At 34.1% G+C, this 23,605-nt stretch overlaps 1 protein-coding gene across 1 annotated transcript in view; it reads right to left on the reverse strand.

Moving 5' to 3' along the window:
- MEI4 (meiotic double-stranded break formation protein 4) overlaps positions 1 to 23,605 on the reverse strand; it is a 141,677-nt gene that overhangs the window by 52,748 nt on the left and 65,324 nt on the right. Inside the window, exon 3 of the mRNA XM_006926811.2 lies at positions 8,061 to 8,192. Coding sequence (XP_006926873.1) covers positions 8,061 to 8,192 — 132 coding nt within the window. The remainder of the gene's footprint in view (positions 1 to 8,060; positions 8,193 to 23,605) is intronic.

Below are 23,605 nucleotides of genomic sequence, written 5' to 3' on the forward strand. Positions count from 1 at the left end.
GGGAAAGAGGTTAGTGGCTTATACCATCTCATCCAGCATCCTAAGTCATGTTTTGGATTTTGAACTTTAAGAATTTAAAGTTTTTATTCATTATGCAAAATCAAAATCATAAAGCTAGCATAATTTGTTTTCTGGGCTGCTATAACCCTCTTCAGATGCTCAGTGCCATAGTTACACAAGTAAATTAAGAAATCACCACCAGACTAATTTTGGTACCTCTTCAAAGTATTTTTTAAGTATCTGTCCAAGGTTTATGTTGAGGGGAGGATGAGCATTATAAAATTACATTCCTAGAGTAAATGAAAATATTTGTGGTTACCCACACCTGTCTTCCATAGAAGATAGTTTAGAGACCATCAGTTAGTTGTCAAATGTAATACCTGGAAAATTATTCTTGAAAATGTTTCTAATATCATTAATTTTTATAAATTCATATGAATGTCAATGGAGATTTGTACATATTGCTGAATAGTAATAATAACAGCAATTGAAAACCATTGGACACTTAGAATGTCAAGTTTGCTAAATGCAAATACGGATTATTTTATAATACCTACAAAAACTGTAAGCGACAAATACTATTGCTGTCAATATTTTAAGAGGAGAAAAATTGAGGCTTAATTATTTTTATTTAATCCTCAATATTTAAATATTGCTAAAAACATTACCACAATATTATCACATCTGAAAAATTAACAATTCCTTAATATCATATATAGTGTTCGGCTTTCCCCAAATGTCTCATAAGTTATTATATGTTCTGGTTTGTGCAAATCAGAATACAAATAAGATTCATATATAGCAGGAAATGGCAAACCTTTTTCATAAAGAGCCAGATAGTAAATATTTGATGCTTTGGAACTACTCAACTCTGCTGTTTTAGTGCAAAAGCAGTCATAAAAATCAGGCTTAACAAATAGGCCTGTGTTCCAATTAAACTTTATTTTAAAAAGCAGGTGGCAGGCCAGATTTGGCCCAAAGACCACAGTTCAACAATCCTTGTCATACACCAAAGCTTAATTAGTGTCTTTAGTCTCTTAAAATATAGGCTGCTTCTCCCTTTCCTTCTCCTTCCCCACTCCTTATTATAATTCAATCTCTTTGTTGAAGAAAATAAGTTGTTTTTCCTGTACAGTCTGGATTTTACCAATTGTTTCCTCATGGTTAGTTTAACATGGTCCTCTGTTCTGTATTGCCTGTAAATCTGTAATTCATTCTAGAGCCTTCAGGTTTGATTTGTTGACAAGATAGGCAACTTCTGAGGTCACATGGCATTTTAACTAGGCATCTGATTCCAAACAAACCTCATGCTCTTAGCCATAATGAGTTAGCTTATCCTTGGAGACCTCTCTTTAAAAGATCTAGCCTAAAAGCGGTCAAATATGTGATGACAAAGAATTTATGTGTGGTGAACATACAGTGTAAAATATATATGACTTACTGTTGAAATAAAAAAAAATTTTAAATTAAAAAAATAAAAAGTAAAAGATCGAGCCTATATGTGGCAATGCCTTAGCTTACTTTCATCTTTTGTTGCCAGCTGAGCTCACAGAAGTTTTTCTTACTAAGCAGCAGCTGCACAAAGGAATTTAGCAATGTGAAAATGTTTCGGCCAATCATATATTTGGGGAAATTTTAAGCCTTGTTTCACCCTTACCTAATATTATTTGCATAAGAAAAACTGGTAAAGGAGAAACTGCTAATCTAAAATAGAGCTTATTACCAAGAATTTCTCCTAAGTTCTTGATAAAAAAAAGGAAAAAGAAAAAAGGAAAAGCCTGAGCTGAGGACCACTGATCTCTATGCTATCCACTTGAGCACAGTTTGATGCAAACTCTATTCTCCCTAACGGGTTAACTACTAAGTAAGCCAGGCTTCCTATATCTTATCTATGAATAAAATATACATAATTTCAGAAAATAGTATGGTTCCCCTCTCAATTGAAATAGGCCAGCTGTTTCTTGCTCAGAGCTATAATTATTTTTCTCTTTATCTTATTACAAAATGTTTATTTTATTGCTACCTTTTGTCCTGCTATAGAAAATTAGTTTACTCTGGGGAAAGTACAAACACACACATTCTAGATTCAGAATCTTTATATGCATGATCTATTTTTATAAATGAGTTGATTTACATTTCTGTAAAACATCCATTAAAATAAGATTTTATTTTAAATTAATATAGTTCCGATATCCAAGGAGACTTTTCTTTTAAAATCTATTTTATATTTTTAATTCTGAGATAGTTTTCAACATAAAAATATTTAATAATGCAAAAAAGCATAGCTCTTAAGTACACACACCATATATTTCCAATACCCATTAAAATTTTCTATTTACTTTAGAGTCTATATTTTTAAATTTAAAAAGTATGAATAAACTGGAAAAGTGTCTCGTGTGTGTGTGTGTGTGTGTGTAAACAGTTTATATATGTAATTTTCAAAACCAGTATATTTGATTATCTCTCCTCCTTGGATACTTCGTTCTTCCTTATAACTCAACATTATGCTTTCAAAATTTATCCCTGTTCTTACAAGACGACCTAATTTCTTCATTTTAACTGCTACAGAATATTCATTTTTTTATATATGACATCCAGCCATCTTTTAAAAATAGACAGTTATTTCCAATTTTTTACCAATTACAAAAATGTTAAAATCCACAACACTGTACAGGTCCCCTTTGTACAGTGGACTTGCTATATCTTAGAGGATATACATCTTTAACTTTACACAGTGATGTACTCCATTTCCCCACAAAATCACTAACACCTGATATTGTAGTCAAGTTAATTTTAAGAAAAGTATGTCAATATAATCAGTAAATCAGTATGAAACATCTTAGATTGTTTTGTAATTTTGCATTTCCCTAGTACTGCTGAGGTTGAGAGACCCTCTTGTTAATCTTCCTTTTCCTCTTCTATTAAACTGTCTTTTCACATCATTAGCTATTTTCTATTGGATCGTTTATCTCTTTTTCTTACTGGTGTGTAGTTCATTATATAATCATAGTATTAAGCTTTTGTTTGTTATACACTATACAGGTTTTTTTGAGGGAAATACCATAAAGTACTTACCATATCAGAAACTGAAATATACTTAAGAAATTTTAGCAATGCTGGATCATAAGGCTAATTCTGTGAAAATCATATACCATCGAGATATCTAGAGAAACCTGTAAACTTAATAAAATTTTATAGATAAAACAGAACTTATTAAAAACAAGTCTGTTGCTTTTTATAGAGATAGTCACCCTTTGGATGCTCTGTAACTATTTGTTTACTGATTGGCTTTTCCTAGCTTGAATTCTATCTAAAAAGAGGAAGAAAGCGTCTCCATGGAATTCAAAGTTATTTTCAAAATAAATAGAAAACCAAGGTGATTATGTCACAAGTTGGTAAATATGCAACAATCATGATGAGAAAATTCTGTCACTCCAAAAAGAATAGATACAAACTCTTAATTTTAATCAATTGATAAAGACTCCAAGCAGGGGAATACAAAATACATATTTGTCAAGATTTTTGGGAAGTTTTATCCTCAGTGTCACATAGATAATTTTTTCAAGATCCAAGAAAACTACATTCAGATAAACACAGCTATAGAAAATGATGACAAGATAAGAGAATACAAACCCACTTTCTCAAAAATCTGGTTCACAGTAGATTATACATGAAGGATATATTAAAATTGACACAAATAGATTATCTACAATAATTGTACTTCTTTAATAAGTGGGACAATATATATATCAGTTACAGAAGACAAATTAAAATATAGAACAGTGGCAGTAAAATACAAATAACTGAAGCGGTCAGTATGTAACAACATATTGCATAGTTTATCTTCCAAACTTGGAAGTCAGACTTGGGTTCAATAACCTGGTGCTATGCTTACTATGTCTGTGAGCTGGCTACTTAAACTGTAATCCTAATTGTCCTCTTTTGAAAAATGGGAATAATACTACTTCATAGTCTAGATGGGAAAATTAAATGATATAACATTAAAATAAAAATTAATAGCTATTTTAAATGGAAAATATATAAAAGCCTTGGAAGAGCATGAAATGTTTAGAATGGTGTTTAACAGCTTTACTGATAGGTATATTGCTATTATTTTTACGTTGAAATTTCCTATTTTCCCCTTACGTTTTCTTTTCTCATAGTTATAATAGCTTAGTGTTTGAATGCTAATTCCATTATTTCTGTCGTTTCTGGTTCTATTTTCAATAATTGATTTTTTCTCATGATTATGGGTTATACATTCTTGCTTCTTTACATGTTATAATTTCTGAATGGATGCTAGACATTAATTCCATGTTGTTGAGTTCCTGTATTATTTTGTTCCAGTAGGTGGTTAATCTAGCCGTGTGTGAATCAGCAAGATACTCTCAAGGCTTGTTTCTAAACTTTGTTAGAATTGGTCTAGCACAGCTTTGATTCTAGAACTGTATATTACTGTACTACTAAAGTGTAACCTTTTAGGGTCTCTACCGAATGCCCAGAGTATTAAACAAGGTCCAGCCTGATGGCTGGATAGAATTTGGATTGCTTAAAGCACTGTGTGACCTCTGGCCATTCAAATGTTCAGCTCACAGCTTCTTTGTAGTAATTCCTTCCTGAGTAGTTTTTCTTCACTTGGCCTTGTGACTTGTCTGTCCTCTTGCCCATGTGCAGCTTAGCAGTCAACAAATAATCAAGAAAACCTTTGTATAAATTTCCTGAGCTCTTCCTCTTCACAGATTTCTCCTCTACATCACCCTAATCCAGAAATTCTAGCTCAGCCCTTTCAGTTCAATGGGATTGCTGTGATTTCACTGGGCTCCACCAGTGCCACTCCAGAGGAGGCCTCTAGGCCAAAAGTCAAGGCAATCACAGTACTCACATTGGTTTGTTTCCTTTACCGCAGGAATCACAACTCTATAGTGCCTATTGTCTTAAGATCATTAATTCATATATTTGTCCAGATTTTTAGCTGTTTACATTGAGAATGATGTTCTGTTAACGGTAAACTTTCATGACTTTTAAAATTCTTTTTCAGAAGTTCTGAGAAATTTTATTTTTAAACAGCAATTAGATATTTTGTTATGCTTTTTAAAAAAGAAATCAATATGCAAATTTGAGATACAGATCACCAATAAAAGTTGAATGCAGTTAATGCATTAAAGTCAGCTTCTGAAATGTGTATCTCCATGAATCAGTTACAGAAAACTGTTAGTTTTACATCAGAGGTCAAAAATGCATACAGCAATAAATAACCTGAATGTCCAACAATAGACTGAATCAAAGAATGTGAATATCATACTACTCATCACTAAAAAAAAAATCACAATTAGAAAATTAAAATCATGTGAAAAGTGGTCATTGTATACTATTACATGAGAAACCAGTACAAAGTATATATGTATAATTCAAATATTTTTGGCAGCAAAAACTCTGTCCAAGAGATAAAATGAAAATTGGAAAGACAAAATTTATGATTTTAATATTTATAGATTTATAGATTTTATGCAGAATATATATTATCTATAATAAATATATATTACTGTTTAAATCTGACAAAAATAATTTTAAGCCTGACATTTATTATAGCTATCTAACATACATATTAAAGCTTGTCTTCTTTCCTTATTTGTACATGTGCCTTTCCTACTTCACCTTACTTTTCTGAGTCCCTGTTCTCTATGATTTTATGATTGCCAGATAGCGATATTTCCCAAATTTCAGTGTATGCCCTTCTTCTTTCTCTCAAGTTTTAATTTCATATTTCCATCTGCCTACATTTAATTACTTCAATATATCCAAACTCAACTCTGTTCGCAAACAAGCATTCCTTCCCAGAGATAACATTTTCCCTGTCTCCTAGTCTTAGAATATTAATGTTTCTACTGATTCTCCTCTCTCCTTCACATTAAATCTTTCCTTGAGTCCTGGGGATAACACCTCTTAAATCCGGTGGTTATCTCTATTGCTACTTGTGGATTTATTGCAAATAAATGGCCTCCCTGTGTTCACGCCTTTTGCCACAACCTGATTCCATCTCTTTCCAGCATGCTACAGAATCTCTGAGCCTTATACATGATGTACTCCTTGGACCTACTACATCAATAGTCATTCTGTCACCCTTTTAGAGTGGAAAAAGCTGAAAAACCATAAAACTACATTTTCTATACTTCCTTGCTGCTAGGGTGCTGAATATGTTGGTTCAGAAACAGATGCAATCACAAAATCTTTGTAGTTGAAACTGAATCACAGAGTGAGGGCATACATGTGGCTGTTGTACATTGTGGCAGAACTGTTTTCTGAACCCTCTGACTATAGCAGCAGCTCCCTGAGTCAGCAGGCAGCTTCTTGGTCATGATGGCAAAAGCAGCAATTCCTCTGGTAGCTAAATTATCCGTTGTTAGGGGAGTCATTCATGAAAGTAAAGTCTAGAGTTTCTTCAGCCCTCTCAACAATTCTATAGTTATTCATACAACCTTTTCTGTTTAAATTGGTTTCTATTGTCTACTATTAAGATGTCGACTAATAGCTCCCTTATCTTTAAACAATACTAACATCTTGAAGGTTATTATTTTTGAAGGGATATTAAAAGGATTGAGGCAATTCATGTAAAGCATATTAACACATATCGCCAGCCAAAAACTAGTTATTGTTCTTGTGTTACTGTTATCCTTAGTGGCATCACAACCAGAATGCCAGGGTTTGAATTATGGTGTTAGCATACATCCTTTCTGCAATCTTGATCAAGTTGCTTAACTGTTCTAAGGTTTGACTTTTTAAAACTACTTCATGGAGTTTTGAAAAATTAAATGAGAATATATAAATAAAATTTTCTTTTCTGTACTTTATTCTCCACATAAAAAATCTCAATCAAACTAATTTTCCACATTGCTTCCTGTTTTTAAATGTCATGTGACCTCACCTTATTTCCTCAGAATCCTGGGCACATATTTTTAAAAAAACCCTCAGTGCCTCCCTATTCTGTTATCCTCTTTTTTTCAACTCAGAGCTGTTTTTCAAGTTGTTCCTTTTCCATGAAGTCTTTTAAGACTTTTCAGGGACTTCCAACCTACCTTGATCACTTCTTTGATTTTAGAACTCTTACAAACAGTACCATGCATTTTAACACTTCATTTTTTTTCAGTAAGTAAATGCACCTTATTTGATTCTCAAATCACCTTTTGGCTCCTTGAGATCAATAAAAATTACTTTTAAAAAATATATCTAACAGTTTGTAAGAAGTTACCATTTCGTAGTCACTTGAAAAGTTGCCGACTAGATGATTTACCATGTCATTGAATGTAGAGAACTTAGATGTAAGTACTTGGTTAAAAGCTACTTGATATTATATACACACATATATATTTTTTCTCTTCACCAAAACATTTGTACCTACCTGTGATTTCCTTTAATTGTGCTTAACTCTACCATAGAAACAGCAATAATATTAAATGAGTTAACAAAGTGAACACATAATATACCAGTGCCAACATTAAAACAGACACGTTTGTCAGCAGTGATAGAAAACTTTGCACAGGCAAAGAAGGGGCTTAGAGCACTGGCTTTCAACCTTGGCAGCACTCTGGAAACACCTGGAAAGCTTTAACTACAGGGACCTCCATTTTAATATCAATGGCATATGGCTTGGCAACAAGGTATTTAAAAGTTAGCCAGATAATTCTCCGGAGAACTTAGGAAAAAGAGCCACTGGTTAGAAGCTGTTCTCCATTTAACATCCTCTCCTGTTCACTTTTCTCTCATTCCTTGATTTTAGGAATATGCTGCCTGCTTGGAGATTTAAGGCCATTAATCTAAGCATTCCTTTGCTGTCACCGGTGGCACATGTGTACAAGTAAGGATGATAAGATGGTATTATTTTGAAAACTATTTTCTGAAAATATCTTTCTACAATTTCAGTAGACAGTAACAGTATCCACATACATTAGAAATAAGGTAATAACTAAAATATAAGTCTGGCAAGAAGTGAGGAGACAGGGGAGGAAAAGCCTATATAGCTATATTAACTATAAATGAGAGTTACAGTATCAAGTTCTTAGTACCTGATTGATGGCACGCAGGTCATCGGTGAAGCGATTCACTTCTGACAGGAGCAGAGATATTATAGATTTTCTCAATAAGCTGCAACTTCCCAGGGTGACCAGACTCTGAGAGACATAATGCTGCACCTGAAACTAAAGATAAAAACGAGTAGATTTCCACTTTCTATCAAGTCAGTTCAAAATATATTCAATGGGCATTTTCTAAGACTTTACTACTAAGCTCCATGCTGTGGGGGAATACAAAAAGTGTCAACATAATTCTGGGTCAGCCTCAAGCAAAACTGTGAAACAGACAAATGATAGTGATATAAGTAATAATATTTTATATAGCAGTTCCTATTTTAAATTATACAGCAAGGTGCTAAAATGGAAGTTTTAGCTGAAGTATAAAAAGAATATAATCCTTTAAATGACAGACTATATACAGAATGAATAAAAGAGATGGTAAAACAATTCAAGATTTTACTCACAAAATATAGAGATAAATAGATGGATATAGAAAAAGGGTGAGAGAGAGGAGTTTGAAGATGATCTTGGAGAGAGCTATTGTTGCACTATGAGTCCCACCTTCACACCAGAGAGGGACAGTTGGGAGGGGATTCTCTATTCTCTACAAGTCAAAAGTGAGCCATTTTAGAGTAAGGAGAAAAAATGCGGGGCTCTGAATTTTTGTCTACAGGCAGCAAAAGTATTCCCCATTAAATACATTTAAAAGGACAGTGGGAGACAAGCTATCTCACATACAGTTATTAGAAGAAAAGCCTTTTTACTATTAATCACATTAAGGGGTATATAACTAATGGCTGGAATTTCATTAAATGTATCCATTAATGTATTTGAGAGAATGGAGGCTTTAAGGAGTATCTCAAAAGACAGAAACGACTACCTTGTAATTATGCTATATGAGCTTAAAGTCATATTAAGGAGATACTTTTATTTATAAAATATTTAAATGACAATGCTAAATAAATGATGCCATATAAAACTAGGAAATGTCACTTGCCTCCTTTAGGATGAACATGTAATGAAGATATTTCTCAAATTGACATTTTAATAATATACTCTAAAAGTGAATAACAATAAGAAAGTGAATGAACTATAGATTTCAAAAGAAATGTCTATTATAAATTGGGGCATGCATAACTAGCTCTTAATATTTTCTAAATCAACTCATCAATAATAAAACCACATCACTTTATTACAATAGCAATCATAATTATCACTGTTATTTCTTAATAATGTAATTGGCTAAGACACCCTTTGTAACTCTCCAGTACTACTTACCAGATTTCAAATTTTGTACAACGTTTTTGTTTGTATCTGAAAGAAAGAGTATTCTAAGCTCTAAAAAACTTCTGTTGGGTATTTCACTGATGCTTTAAAAGTTTAATTACCTCTTTTCTCAGTATGTAATTCTTTATGAGATAACTTAAAAAGTGAAATAAGAGACTTTTGAGAGTGAGAATGAAATGATGAAAGTAGTGACAGGATTAGGTTTGTAGACTCTGCAGCTCAATACCACCTGAGTCAAATCTCAGCTCCACTGTTTATGAACTTGTACTAGCAACTTACTTAAACTTTTATGTCCCAACTACCACATCTGCAAAATAGTGATTGTGATAGCACCCACTTCACTCAATTGTGCAGATTTAGATAATAAAAATAGTTAACATTGTGCCAGATACCTAGTAAGTGCTCAATAAGTGTTAAATATTATAATATAGGATAATATAAATCATTGAAGGTTATATAAGTTTAATTCATTGACCCTTGAAAGGTTAAATACTAGAAATAAAACCATTTTTTCTAAAGTTAAAACAGCCCTATTAGAGAATGGTGTTTAAAAGAAAAGTTCATCATAGAGATTTTCCATAATATAGCTATGAACTATTATCTCTCCGATATAACTGAAGTTCATATGAGATCAAAGACTAAGTATATAATCATTAAGATAATTTAAAATTCTGTAAACATTATTATACAAATGGCCTCTATTCTTTCTTACATTTTAAATGACATTGCCCCTCTGTAAAGGGGAACTTTTGAGAGGCTGATGAGGAGGCCAGGGCTGGCAACATTACACGAGAGGCCCCTCTGGTGGAAACCATGGAAGGGCTTGCTCAACACTCATGCCATCCCTTTTTGTTCTAGCACATCTTCCTGTATTTCTGGGACTGGAGAGCTAGAAATCATTTTTCCTAGACCCCTCTGCAATTAGGACTTTGGATATGATTTGAGTTCTGCCAGTCAGAAATACTCATTTGAAACTTTGATATAGAAGGGCATTATTGAAGATGAGAAGCAGAGCACAAGGCATGCATTTTGTTGGTGCAGATTTGGCAGAGGTGGCATGGCTCTGGCTCATCCTATAGCTGTTCAGGGGCTTCCTATCTTTTCAAGTTCTTAATCCTGGAAGAAGCAGCAAGATGCTACCTTGGTGGCCCAATAGTTTAGGGAAGTCATTCTCATAAACTCAGCCTTCATAAAACTTCTTTGATCTATATATTAACTTGGAAGATTTGCAGAGCTCAGTGCCACACTAAAGTCTTGAAGCAAGGATGGACATTCCTACTACATGCCCAATAAATTTGTCTATTTTACCTATGCAGAATATAGAAGGATTTCGGAGAATGGCTGTGAATTATCATAAACAATCAGATGGTATACCTAATTACACACTGCTGATGTTCCAGATTGTAGTTCCTTTCCTGGAACAATCAATATTGCCCATGATACTTGTTAAACAGGTTTTGATCTGGGAGGTATTTTTTATTTTGTTTTTACTATCTCAATAAAAATAAAATGAAGCTCTGTGCATTCACTTAGGAGACAGTATACTTTTTCTGTCCTATTTAAGGCTATAGCAACTTGCTGTCTCTGTGCCAATATTTAGTTTACAGGATTCTGATTATCAAGATGTTTCTCAGGACATCATGCTCATGTACTGTACTGATGCTATCATGCTGATATGGCAGGTGTTTTGAAGGCCCTGGCAAAATACATGCATTCCAGAGAGAGAACTGAAGAATTCAGGTACCTAATACACTTGGGATGCTTCTGGGTCTGACACATTTTGGAATACTACCTCCACAGTGAAAAACTATTTGCTTTAGTATGTATTTCCTATTACTAATAAAAAGATATAATACTTGATGGGCCTTTGTGAATATTTGAGGCAATATTTATCCATTTGGTTTACGTCTTGGATGCATATATTGAGTGAATCATAAGGCTGTAAACTTTAAGAAGGGCCCAGAGTAGTATATAAAGATTTCTAGCTGCTCTAAGTTGGGGAACAAGAAGCTCTGCTACTTGGACTTCACACAGGAGGGCTCTTTGCCACTCAGGAAACTTTTCCATTTCTATCCTCACAAAGAGCTACATCTTTCAAAAGGATTCAGGATACTGTTAAGTAATAAATGGTGTTGGGAAAACTTGACAGATATATGCCATAAAATTATACTAGACCACTTTCTTATACCATATACAAAAATAAACTCAAAATGAATTATATACTTTAAGACCTAAAAACATAAAACTCCTAGAAGAAAACATAGATGGTAAACTCTTTAAAAGCACTCTTAGCAATATATTTTTTTAATGTCTCCTTCAGCAAAGGCAACAAAAGCAAAAATAAGCAAGTGGGACTACATCTAACTAAATAGCTTCTGCACAGTGAAGGAAAGCATCAACAAAATGAAAAGACTACCTACTGAATGGGAGAAGATAATTGCTAATGATATATTCGATAATAGGTTAATAACCAAAATATGTAAGGAACTCATACAACTTGACACCGAAAAACAACTAATTTAAAAATGGGCACAAGACCTTAATAGACATTTCTCCAAAGACATACAGATGGCCAACAAACACATGGAAAAATGCTCACCATCACTAATTATCAGAGAAATGCAAATCAAAAACCACAATGAGCTATCACTCCACACTTGTCAGAATGGCTATTGTCAAAAACAAACAAACAAACAAAAAACAGTGTTGGCAAGGATGTGGAGAAAAGGGGACCTTCATGAACTGTTGGTGGAATTATATACTAGTGCAGCCACTATGGAAAACAGTATGGAGATTCCTCAAAAAATTAAAAATAGAACTACCACATGACCCAGCAATTCCACTCCTGGGTATCTATCCTAAGGAAATGAAAATATTCATTGAAAAAGATACATGCATTTGCTTGTTTATTGCAGCATTGTTTGTGACAGACAAGATACAGAAGCAACATAGGTGTCTGTTGACAGATGATAAGATGTATATTTATATAACAGAATAGTACTCAGCCATAAAAAAAGAATGAAATCTTGCCATTTGCAACAACATAGATGGACCTGGAGCACATTATGGTAAGTGAAGTAATTCAGAGAAAGATAAATACTATGTGATTTCACTTATCTGTGCAATCTAAAAAACAAGACAAAACAAAACAGAAACAAACTCATAGGTACAGAGAACAAACTGATGGTTGTTAGATGCGGGAGGGATGATGGGCCTAAAATGGGAATGGGATTAAGAATACAAACTTTCAGTCACAGGATACTATGTACAGCATAAGGAATATAGTTTATAATATTGTAATGTCTATGTATAGCGATAGATGGTTACTAGACTTAGTGATTGAACATTTATATACCTTACGAAGTGATCACCACACTGTTATACACTTGAAACTAATATAATGTTATATATCAACTTTATATTTATAAAATGTATATATGTATAACGGTGCCTGGGTTTTAGCTTGAATAACAAAGTTAGTATTTATTTTTTACCCTCTGTAGCCTCTAGCCCGGTAATAAGCCGAGTCCTTGATTTTGTGAGAAAAAGAACTATGATTTATAGGCTGATGGGGTAAGTGAATTTAGTCTTAAAGGATAAATACAATAATGGAATTCAGATGATGGCAAGAATTTCATCAGGACAAGCTGGCATTGAATATTAAACAAGAGAGCATTCTAAATAGTGATATCTACAATAAGTTTACAGATCAAAGTATCATTTGAGGAGTAAACTGTTTACATGTTTACTGCAAGTCAACATGTAAACTGCCAATCCATCTTGGCTCTTGATCTAAAGCTTTGACTTAGTATTCTTAAACAACAGTATCAGATTGGATTGGTAGGGGTCATTCAATTCTGAAATGATAAATTTGAACATCAAAAATTTCCAATAATAGTTTAAATATTTACTATTAGTAATAACTTAAAATATCCGATTATAAGAGAATGAATATAAAGCAAAAGTCAAGTGGACAGTGTATTAAAACATCTATGCAAGGTAGTATTTTAGCTTAATTCAGCTACTATTACTGTTTAGGGAGTTGAATTGTATTTAGTTATTTGCCTGTAGAAGGGAGATTAACACACATTGCTATGTATGGGTGAGGATGAAAAAAATGAAACTGAAGCTACCTAGATGAAGACTGGAAGACTGCTTACAGAAATTTTAAGAATGAAAAGGGTAAGTGATCAGTTGTTACTCTAGAATAAGTAGAAATCAAGGGCAAAACAAAGCAAACTTTTATAAATAAGAAAAAGAACTGAATAGTCTATAAGAAAAGAAATAGTAACCCCTTTTCATTAATAAAAATATCTTAGTCATAAAATATTAGCTCCATACTTCTAGTGTTCAACAGAAGTGATACAAAAGGTATTATGGACATGTCTTAAAGGGCTCTGAGCCAGTGCTATATATAGTGAGGGCACATTTCGAAATTAGTTTTGGCATCTGGTGGACAATAAATCTGCCTCAGCTCAATAGAAATTAGTCCATGGACCAAAGAAAAGTAAAGACACAGATGAGAAACAAAATCAAATCAAGCACCAGGAGTCAGAATAAATCATCTCCAGGCATTTCCATGCCACTCTCCTGACACAGCCTTCTAGGTCATTCTCTGCTGGATAACTTTGCACACTGCGGAAGCCCCTGACCCCAGACTCTGACTTTGCTACATCCTTGATACATAAGTTATTGATACTTTAGGGACGCCAACATCACTTCCTATTCTTATCATCGCTATCATTTTTTTTGTTTTCTCATTTGTAGAAGGATAAGACAATACACAGGGAGTGCTGATTAAAAGATACATAGACTCTTGAAAATAGCTAGGCTGTGATCTAGCTGTAAATAAATTCTCAGTTGCAGCCTTGCACTTTCATGTTGGGGAAAGTCTATGCCTTCCAAAATTCTAGATTCAAACCAAGGGCAAAATTTGTTAGAAGTATCCAAAGAATATGTCCCTAAACTTCAAAACTAAGTTTTTCTTTATATGGTTTCTAGTTGATTCTACTCCTAATCAGGATTCCTATTTTTATTCTCCTAATTAAAACAATGCTCAGTATCATCTCACATGAAAACCCATTGTCGAGTGTGTTGAAGGCCTGAACCTTCTAACAAGATTCTTTTTGGATTGCCCTCTTCATACTGACCCACATAATCCAAGAGAGGAGGCATCCAAAAAATGCAGAGGAAAGGGCTTGCAGAAATGACCTACTCAGTTGGTTGTAGATTAACCACACTCTATAGATCTTTAAATGGCCTTCTGGAAACTTGTCACACCTACATGAGAAATAATTTGTAAATAGACAGGACTGATGGTCTGGAAATTCCTTCCCCCTTGCAGACTCCGCCCAAAACTCCCCCTCCCATCCTGAGTCAGGAGGTGCATGTAGACCCTCAGACACAGGAATCACGCGCCCCTTGCATGGAACACTACCGGGGTATATAAGCTGTACAAAAGCTAACCAGAAGGAGCCTGTGCTTTTGTGCGCTCCGAAGGCCTAATAATCTCTCCTCCCTCTAACAAAGTTGTCTGAGTGTCCAAATTTCCTCTGTTGGGTGTTGCTTCCTGCAACAATTCCTGGGCTCAATCTCTGTCCTGTGCTCTTGTGTTTGCAAGAGTACAGTGACTACATTATTAATTTTTACAGATGTTTTCACTGCAATTATAACATATACAGAAAAGTCCTTTTTACATGTAAATTCTCATACACACAAGCATTCATATTATAATAAATAGTTAAAAAATAAACACTCATGTAGGTCAAGAAATAAACTTGGCCAGTACCCCTCTTCCTTTCTCTCTCTAATACTAGTAACTCCTTTTTTGGAAATAGTTATGACAGACAAGAAAAGAAAATTACAGGCCAATGTCCCTGGTGAATACAGATGCAGAAATTCTCCAAAAAAAAAAAAAAAATACATATTAGCAAATCAAATTCAACAATACATTAAAAGAATCATATGCCATGATCAAGTGGGATTTATTCCAGGGAGGCAAGACTGCTTCCACACCTGCAAACCAATCAGTGTGATATACCACATTAACGAAAGAGGGATAAAGATTATATGATTATCTGAATGGATGCAGAAAAACCATTTAACAAAATTCAACCTCCATATAAGATAAAAACTCTCAACAAAGTGAGCATAAGGGAACATACCTCAACACAGTAAAGGCCATATATTACAAGCCCACAGCAACCATTATATTCAATGGTGAAAAGCTGAAAGATTTTCCTCTAAGATCAGGAACAAGACAAGGATTCTCTCACTTTTCTTCAACATAATATTGGAAGTCCTAGCTAGAGCAGTTAGGTCAGAAAAAGAAGTAAAGGCATTCAAGTTGGAAAGAAGTAAAACTGTCACTATTTGCAGATGACATGATATTATATATAGAAAATCCTAAACACTCCACCAAAACATTGTTAGAATTCAGTAAAGTTGCAAGATACAAAATCAATAAATAGAAATCTATCGCATTTCTATACACTATCAGAAATAGAAATTTAAAAAAAAAATTCCATATACAATTGCATCAAAAATAATTAAATAACTAGGAATAAATTTAACCAAAGAGGTTAATGACCTGTACAGTGTAACTTATAAGACATTATTAAAAGAAACTGAAAATACAAATAAATGGAAAGATAGTCTGTGCTCATGGGTTAGAAGAATTAATATTGTTAAAATGTTGCTACTACCAAAATCAATCTTAAATTCAATACTATCCAATCCGTATCAAAAGTCCAACAGCATTTTACAGAGAAATAGAATAAACAATCCTAAAATTTGTATGGAACTCAAAAGACTCCAAATAGCCAAAGCAGTTTTGAGAAGGAACAAATCTTGAGGCTTCACATTCCTTGATTTTAAACTGTATTATAAATCAAAACAGTATGATATTGACATCAAAACAGATACACAGACCATGGAACAGAATAGAGAGCCCAGAAATAAACCCATGCATATATGGTCAATTAATTGATGACAAAAGAACCAAGAATATAGAATAAGGAAAATAAGTTGCATTGGGAAAACTGGACAGCCACACAGAAAAGAATGAAACTGGGCCGCTAAAAATTAACTGAAAATGGATTAATGATTTGAATTTAAGACCTGAAACCATAAAACTCTAGAATATAGGTGGTAAGCTCCTTAACATTGGTTTTGGCAATGATTTTTTGGATATAACACCTAAAGCAAAGGCAATGAAAGCAAAAATCAAGTGGGACTACATCAAATAAAAGCTTCTGCACAACAAAGGAAGCCATTAAGAAAATGAAAAGGCAACCTACTCAATGGGAGAAAATATTTTCAAATCATATATTGGATGAGGAGCTAATTTCCAAAACATGTAAATAACTCACTACTCAAAAGAAAAAAATCCAATTAAAATTAGGCAGAAGATCTGAATAGATATTTTTCCAAAGAAGTTCTACACATGGCCAACGGGTACAGGAAAAGATGCTTAACATTATTAAACATCAGAAAAATGAAATCAAAACTACAATGAGATATCACCTCATACGTGTTAGAATGACTGTCATCAAAAAGACAAAATAGTGTTAGCAAGAATGTGGGCAAAAGGGAACCCTCGTGCACTGTCACTAAGGCTGTAAGTTGATACAGCCACTATGGAAAACAGTATGGAATTTCCTCAAAAAATTAAAAACAGAATCACCATATGATCCAGAAATTCCACTCTGGGTATTTATCCGAAGAAAACAAAAATACAGTTCAAAAAGATATATGCACCCACAAATACAGCATTATTTACAATAGCCAAGATATAGAAATAACCTACGTGAACATCGATGAATGAATAGATAAATAAAAAAAAAGTGAGACACACATACAGTAATATTATTAAACTATAAAAGCAAAGTAAATCCTGCCACTTGAGACAACATGGATAGAACTTGAGAGTATTATGCTAAATGAAATGAGCCCAATAATGAAAGAACAATACAGTATAATCTGAATTATGTAGACTCAAAAAAAAAAGGTGGGAGGTGGGGGAACAAGCTCATAGATACAGAGAACAGCATGGTGGTTGCCAGAAGTAGTGGGTGGAAAGCGGGTGAAATGACTGGATTAAAAGGTTCAAACTTCCAGTTATAAAATAAATAAATAATGGAGATGTAAGATACAGCATGGCAACTATAGTTAATAATACTGTATTGCATATGTGAATATTGCTAACAGTAAATTTTACAAGTTCCCATTACAAGAAAAAAAATTTATAACTATTGTGACTAGTGTTGACTGAACTTATTAGATGATCTTTTTGTAATATATACAAATATCAATGTTGGTCACCTGAAACTAATATAATATTGTATGTCAATTATACCTCAATTTAAATAAATGGTATCTTCTAAATGCTCAATGCTTTATCATCTTCCCTTGACTCCACTCCATATATAAACATCATACATATGAACATAAGCACCTTGACGAAATGAATTTTCAAAATCTTAAAAAATAAAGCTAAAATTTCAAATGTTTTAAAGCATGATTGAATCCTAGTCTTCTAATTTATATTAGTTAACTTGATTGAACAAATCAACAGTTAAAGAACATTAATGTTTAAAAACCATAGCTGAAGATACTGTCCTTTAGTAAGAGATGGGTCTGAAATGTTAGTTATAATTTGCCTAAGTTTGTCCCTCCAGTTGACTTCTGGATCTTCATGTTGATTAGCACTACAGCCTTCAAAATAAAGAAGGCCTCTCTTTCTTATGAGTGCCTTGGCTGGGAGTGACAGGGGCAACTTTGTAGTTAGTACACCCCTCTATGCAGCCTTCCTCGTTAGAGTTAAAGGATAGTAGGGAATTAAAGTAGTTAAAGGATGGTGGAAGTTTGTTAAAGAGAAAAAGAATGTAACACCATTGGGGCAAATCAGGCCTAAGCAGCAGTCATAGGAGCTTAAGAGGATGAAGAAAAACCCCACTATTTGGCAGAGTGGTGTTAGGCATAATCTTTATGAGATGGGATAGATAAAATGTAGGGAGGAGGCCAAGAGAACTAAAATGTTAAATCAAGCTATATTCAGAGACTGCAGTATACTGATCAGCCCTGCTGCCAGACCACCAGGAAACCTGCAGAACAAAAAAGATTTCTGCTGGGATTGCCAACAAACCATTTCCCCACACCCTGAAAGGAAAACAGGAAAACAGAGTCTTTAAGTGGGCCCTACACAAAATAAAACCATTCATTTCCTATGGCTAAAAGCAGGGGGAATCTATGGATTAAAGGCTGGGAACTGCCAGGAGGCCTTTCATGCCACAAACTCTTATCCTTCCTCACTGTATATCCATATCAAAGGAAAATGAGTAAACAAAGTCTTTAAACTGCAGGTCACAGGAACTAAAGAATGATATATAAACTGGATTCCCTGATATTTAGGGCTTTTTCCCTTGTCTAGGCTTTTTGTCTTTGCTTTGCCCCTTCTCTAATAAACTTTTCATTTGACTTGAATTTTAGCATGTGTTTAAATTTTTTCTTACACTTTACCAAGAACCTTCTTCTTTCTCAGTGTAAGACATGAGACTCCCCGGACTCTTGGGTGGGTGGGGGGAATTTGCCCTGTCCAGAATCAAATTAGATAGATGATTGATAGATAGATAGATAGATAGACAGACAGACAGACAAATACATACATACTTACATAGCTACATAGACAAGATTATACTTTAAGAAAGCAAAAATAATGGCGGCTCCTAATCATACATAATAATGTTTTTAAAAGAACATAAAGAATTTTCTAACAGGATGTAGCCAGGTAGAAGCAAAGTTGTAAAATGACTAACAATTCCTCCTTTTGCATAATTGCTTTCATACCAATGAATCTTGGGCCCTCCTTTAGTTTTCTCTACTCCTAAACAAAGATTACTGAGGTAGTCATTGTTGAACTGCCCCAGGCTTGTTGACAGTATTCAAATCTGGAGTTGCTTCCCAAATCCTAATCTCTCTTTAGAGTCTTGTGAAAAATCTCATATTTAAAAATCTTAAAGGAAGGAGATTCTCTAGTCTCACTTTTGAATCTGCTCAAATGTGATTGATTGCTTAAAAATTTCACTTTGATGCACATTAAAATAAGATTAGGTCCAATGGTTTCTTAAACGTAAACAGACATTAAAAAAAAAAAAAAAGACAAATAGGCCTCAGCTGGAACTATGAGCAGAAAAGTTTCATACCAACTGTGGCTAGAAAGAGATGGTAGAAAGAGAAAATCATTTATATAGATTTGATCAGAGAGCTATGATCAAATGATTTTGTAATACTCAAAAGTGGGGAACTTCTAGGTGCTGCAAAGTTGTTGCCTCTCCCTCTGACACTTTTCAGGGAACTTACCCCTAGCTATCAGTGCTGAAAACCAAAACCAACAAGTAAGCAGTTAAGCATTACTGGAACCAACCAGTGTTAAACAAACAATATTGGTACGAAGATTTCTTTTCTGCACCGTATTAAAAAATACTGGAACCAAGCATCTGAAAATTTAACTGTTTCCTCCAGTGGATTCTTGCTCCTAGTGTTAGGTGGTTAGGCATGAGTGACAGGAGCCAAGGCCCAGCTCTGTAACCATAGAAACTTCCCTTGAAGATCTTCCTTAAGTACCTCCCAGAAATACCTCCCTTTTAGGGTTATAAATTACCCTAAATCCTAGAGCACAAAGGCCATAAAAGCTGCTGGCTAAACCAGATACAAAGGCATGTGCAGAAAGCACTGCCTCTAATTTCATCCCCATTATACCATCATTATAATATCATGACTATGTCTAGAAGTTCATGAATCTAATTATAACAGATTAAATTCTGCGTAAGCACGTGCGTAGTAGGCAAAGTTATATAGATAGCAACCGACTGTCAGTCAAGATGATCTCACATAGGGATCATCTATGACCTCCCATCATGGCCCAAATATAAACAGACCATCCCATTTCTGCATTGTTAGACCCAGAACCGCCCCCTCTCCCTTCTCTCTTTACCTCCTAAATTCCTCTGGGCTGCAGCCTTCCTTAGTGTAGCCTGTCTACTTCTAAAATGTAGTTTCAATAAATCTTACTTTTTCTGAATCTTGCAGACCTGTGATTCTTTACTGCATTGTCAGAGAAGAACCGAGAAACAACACACAACATCACGGTACTCTACTATCCACATCCTCCTCCTCCCCAATGCCGCTGGGGTGACACCAGATTTCACATCACCCCAGAGATGACACTAGTAGATAAAATTGCAGTCAACCAAAATAACTTGTTAATACTTGCCTCAAGATCTTCACCTAGCTATACCTACATCAACCCAAGGCTATTACATCACAAATTCTTCCCAGTCCCAATCAGTTCACTGGCAAGATCCACCCAAAAATCATTGAGCTTGGGCACTAAAGTTTTATAAATAGCATTTCTTAATTTTCCCATTTGGAAATATTAGTACAACCTTGTCAAGGGAGTGTTCTATAAAGTTGGCTTTGCTTAATCATGTTTTTTTCTAGTGGTCTTTTAGAGGATTGAGAATCAAAAAGCCCATGTGGCTTCACATGCTCTCCTAATGAGTTGGCACCACTGTATGGAAGAGTTAGGCAGTTAAATAGCCATGAATAACAGGAGTGAAGGCCCAGCTCTGTAACCACAGGAATGACAACAATGATTTCCTAACCCAAAGGCTGCCCCCAGGACCTCCCAGAAAAAAACTCATTTTTTAATACCCCTACATCCTAGAATACAGGGAAATAAATGACCATAATGCAGCAACCAGTACTACTTGCGAAGTAGTACTTTGGCCTTCTTTTCACCTCAGCCTCATTATACCATCATTATAATATCATAGATATGCCCGGAAGTTCATGAATCTAAGTATAGCATAGTGAATTCTGGGTAAGGACATGCACAGTTGACAATAGGTTATATAACAGCCAACTGTCAATCAAAATGACCTCACTCACCAATCATCTAGCACCACCCTGTAACCTCCCATCACGGTCCAGATATAAGACAGACCTCTTCACCTCTACAAGGCTACAGCCTTCTCTGGTGTAGCCCATTTTTCTCTTGAAATGCACTTCAATAAATCTTACTTTTCCTAACCTTCACTGACAAGGTCCCCTCAGCACCACTGGGACATCCATAGTTTTAGATCATCCCCAATGGTAACAGAAGTATCCATGGTCTAGGAAACACAGAGCCTCGCCTTAGTGGTGTCCTGGGGAAATTACCGGAAATCTACTCAGTCTAAGCATCCTTAAGTTAGCCTTGCTTCCCACCCCAATCTCCAACTCCTGGGAGTCAAACTTAGTATCACCCCTAGATGACCTGCCTCGAGAGTAGGTTACTTCCTCTTCTGACTCCAGGTGAAATCAAGGACAGTGAGACTGACACAATTCTCTACAGAATAATCTAGCAAGTATAGTTTATTAGATCTTTTATTTTCTCCTCCAAAAGTTCTACCTGCTTAATCTTTTTCTGACCCAAATTAATACAATAATAATCACTAAGCAGTATGATTTAATAAAAATATATATTTAAGTATTCTACATATTAAAGCTTTTGATAATTAAGGAATATAGGAAATGTTTTTCTCTGGATTCCCCAAAGAATAGTTATTGATATGAGTTCATGACAGCTGTTATATGTTATATGTATAGCTGTTATTGTCCAATGTTAAGCTTTTCAAGAACCATTCAGGATTATTTGCCCCAAATTGAAAATCAACTACTCAGAGAAAAATAAATTTTAAAAAAGCTATAAGCAATATGTTTTAGCAATAACTTCACAGAAAAAGATCATTTGTTATCATTATGTAAGTACCTTTTTTTCAACAAGAGCAAGATATATTTCCATACACCTCTCTCAGGATCCCAATACATGACTTCATACACTGTAAGAATTTATTAATTGCCTGCAAAAAGATCTTAGAAATCAAATACACCCATCAAATAGTTATTGCGAATGTCCAAAATTAGCAAAAAAATAGCTAAGTGATGCATATCTTTACTTGCATATAAACACTATTTTAAAACTACTACATAGGCATTTTTACCGAATATGTTTTCCTATTATCAAAATATCTATGGAATATTTTGAAATCATGTATAGAAGCTATAAACCTTATCATAAAAAGTTTTATAAATAACATCAAAACATACTTTATAGAGTTCATTATGCTAGATAGCATTCTAAGTATTCTTTCTGGATTAACTCTTAATCCTCACGAAAACCTTATGAAGTAGGTACAATTATTCACCCTCTTTAACAAAAATAAGATATTGAAGTTCGGAAGGATGAAGTGGCTTTCTCAAAGTCACACAGCAAATAAATGGTGAAACCAGGTGTAAAACCCAGACCATTTCACAATATGATACGAGTCTTATCTCAACTACATGTCAAACTAACAAATATACATGTATGCTTAAACAAATTTGTTTTCCAATACTAGAGATGCATCTATAAACAATGGAATGATGACTCTGATATCTATTTACCCAGCTTTAATAAATTGTTAAATGAAAATTAGGGTACAACTGAGTTTTAATTAAATACTTGACTATCCAATCATGCAATCAATTTCAATATAAGCAGTCTTGATTTTATGTAGATATTTTTTCCTTCTTTCTGCTCACAGCAAGAGATCTAATCAAGAGGATATATTCAAATGCATTAATTTAGAGACAGACAGATAATGGATTCTTACAATATAAAACAAAACTGTTTATAACATCGTAAATACAAAATACAAATATAGATACTGCTACTTGTGTACTAGAAAAAAAAATGTATTTTATTTGTGGATACTTCCTTCAGTATTTTGTGACCTATTTATGTATTAACCTTTGATTATTAAGAACTTTATCTACAACATGTATTATCCCTTTAATAGCAATAAGACTCTATTAATAGGGCCAAATACTGAAAAGGCCTCTAAAATCTAAGTTTTATTTTTTACATTATAAAAATAATAGTGTAGAGACATTAACACCGAAGTTAAAACAAACGCTTGTGAAATGTACTAACTTGCTTTTACCTTTTATTCTTTGGCACCAGGCAGATGCCTTTTTCACCTCTTGTCAAGCTCATAAACAGTTTTACTTCTATGATCATACTCTTAAAATACCTTCTCTGGATAGCAGCTGGCCTAGAGATCAGTTTCTAATCACAGTAAACTGGGACAAATTGTTCCTATTCCCTTTTTTCCAGAATATTTACCATTCTGAGGCTACGGAAGGCTGCCAGAGTCCCCAACAGGTGGCCT

Source organism: Pteropus alecto, unplaced genomic scaffold (genome assembly GCF_000325575.1).
Source record: "Pteropus alecto unplaced genomic scaffold, ASM32557v1 scaffold7, whole genome shotgun sequence".
NCBI lineage: Eukaryota > Metazoa > Chordata > Mammalia > Chiroptera > Pteropodidae > Pteropus > Pteropus alecto.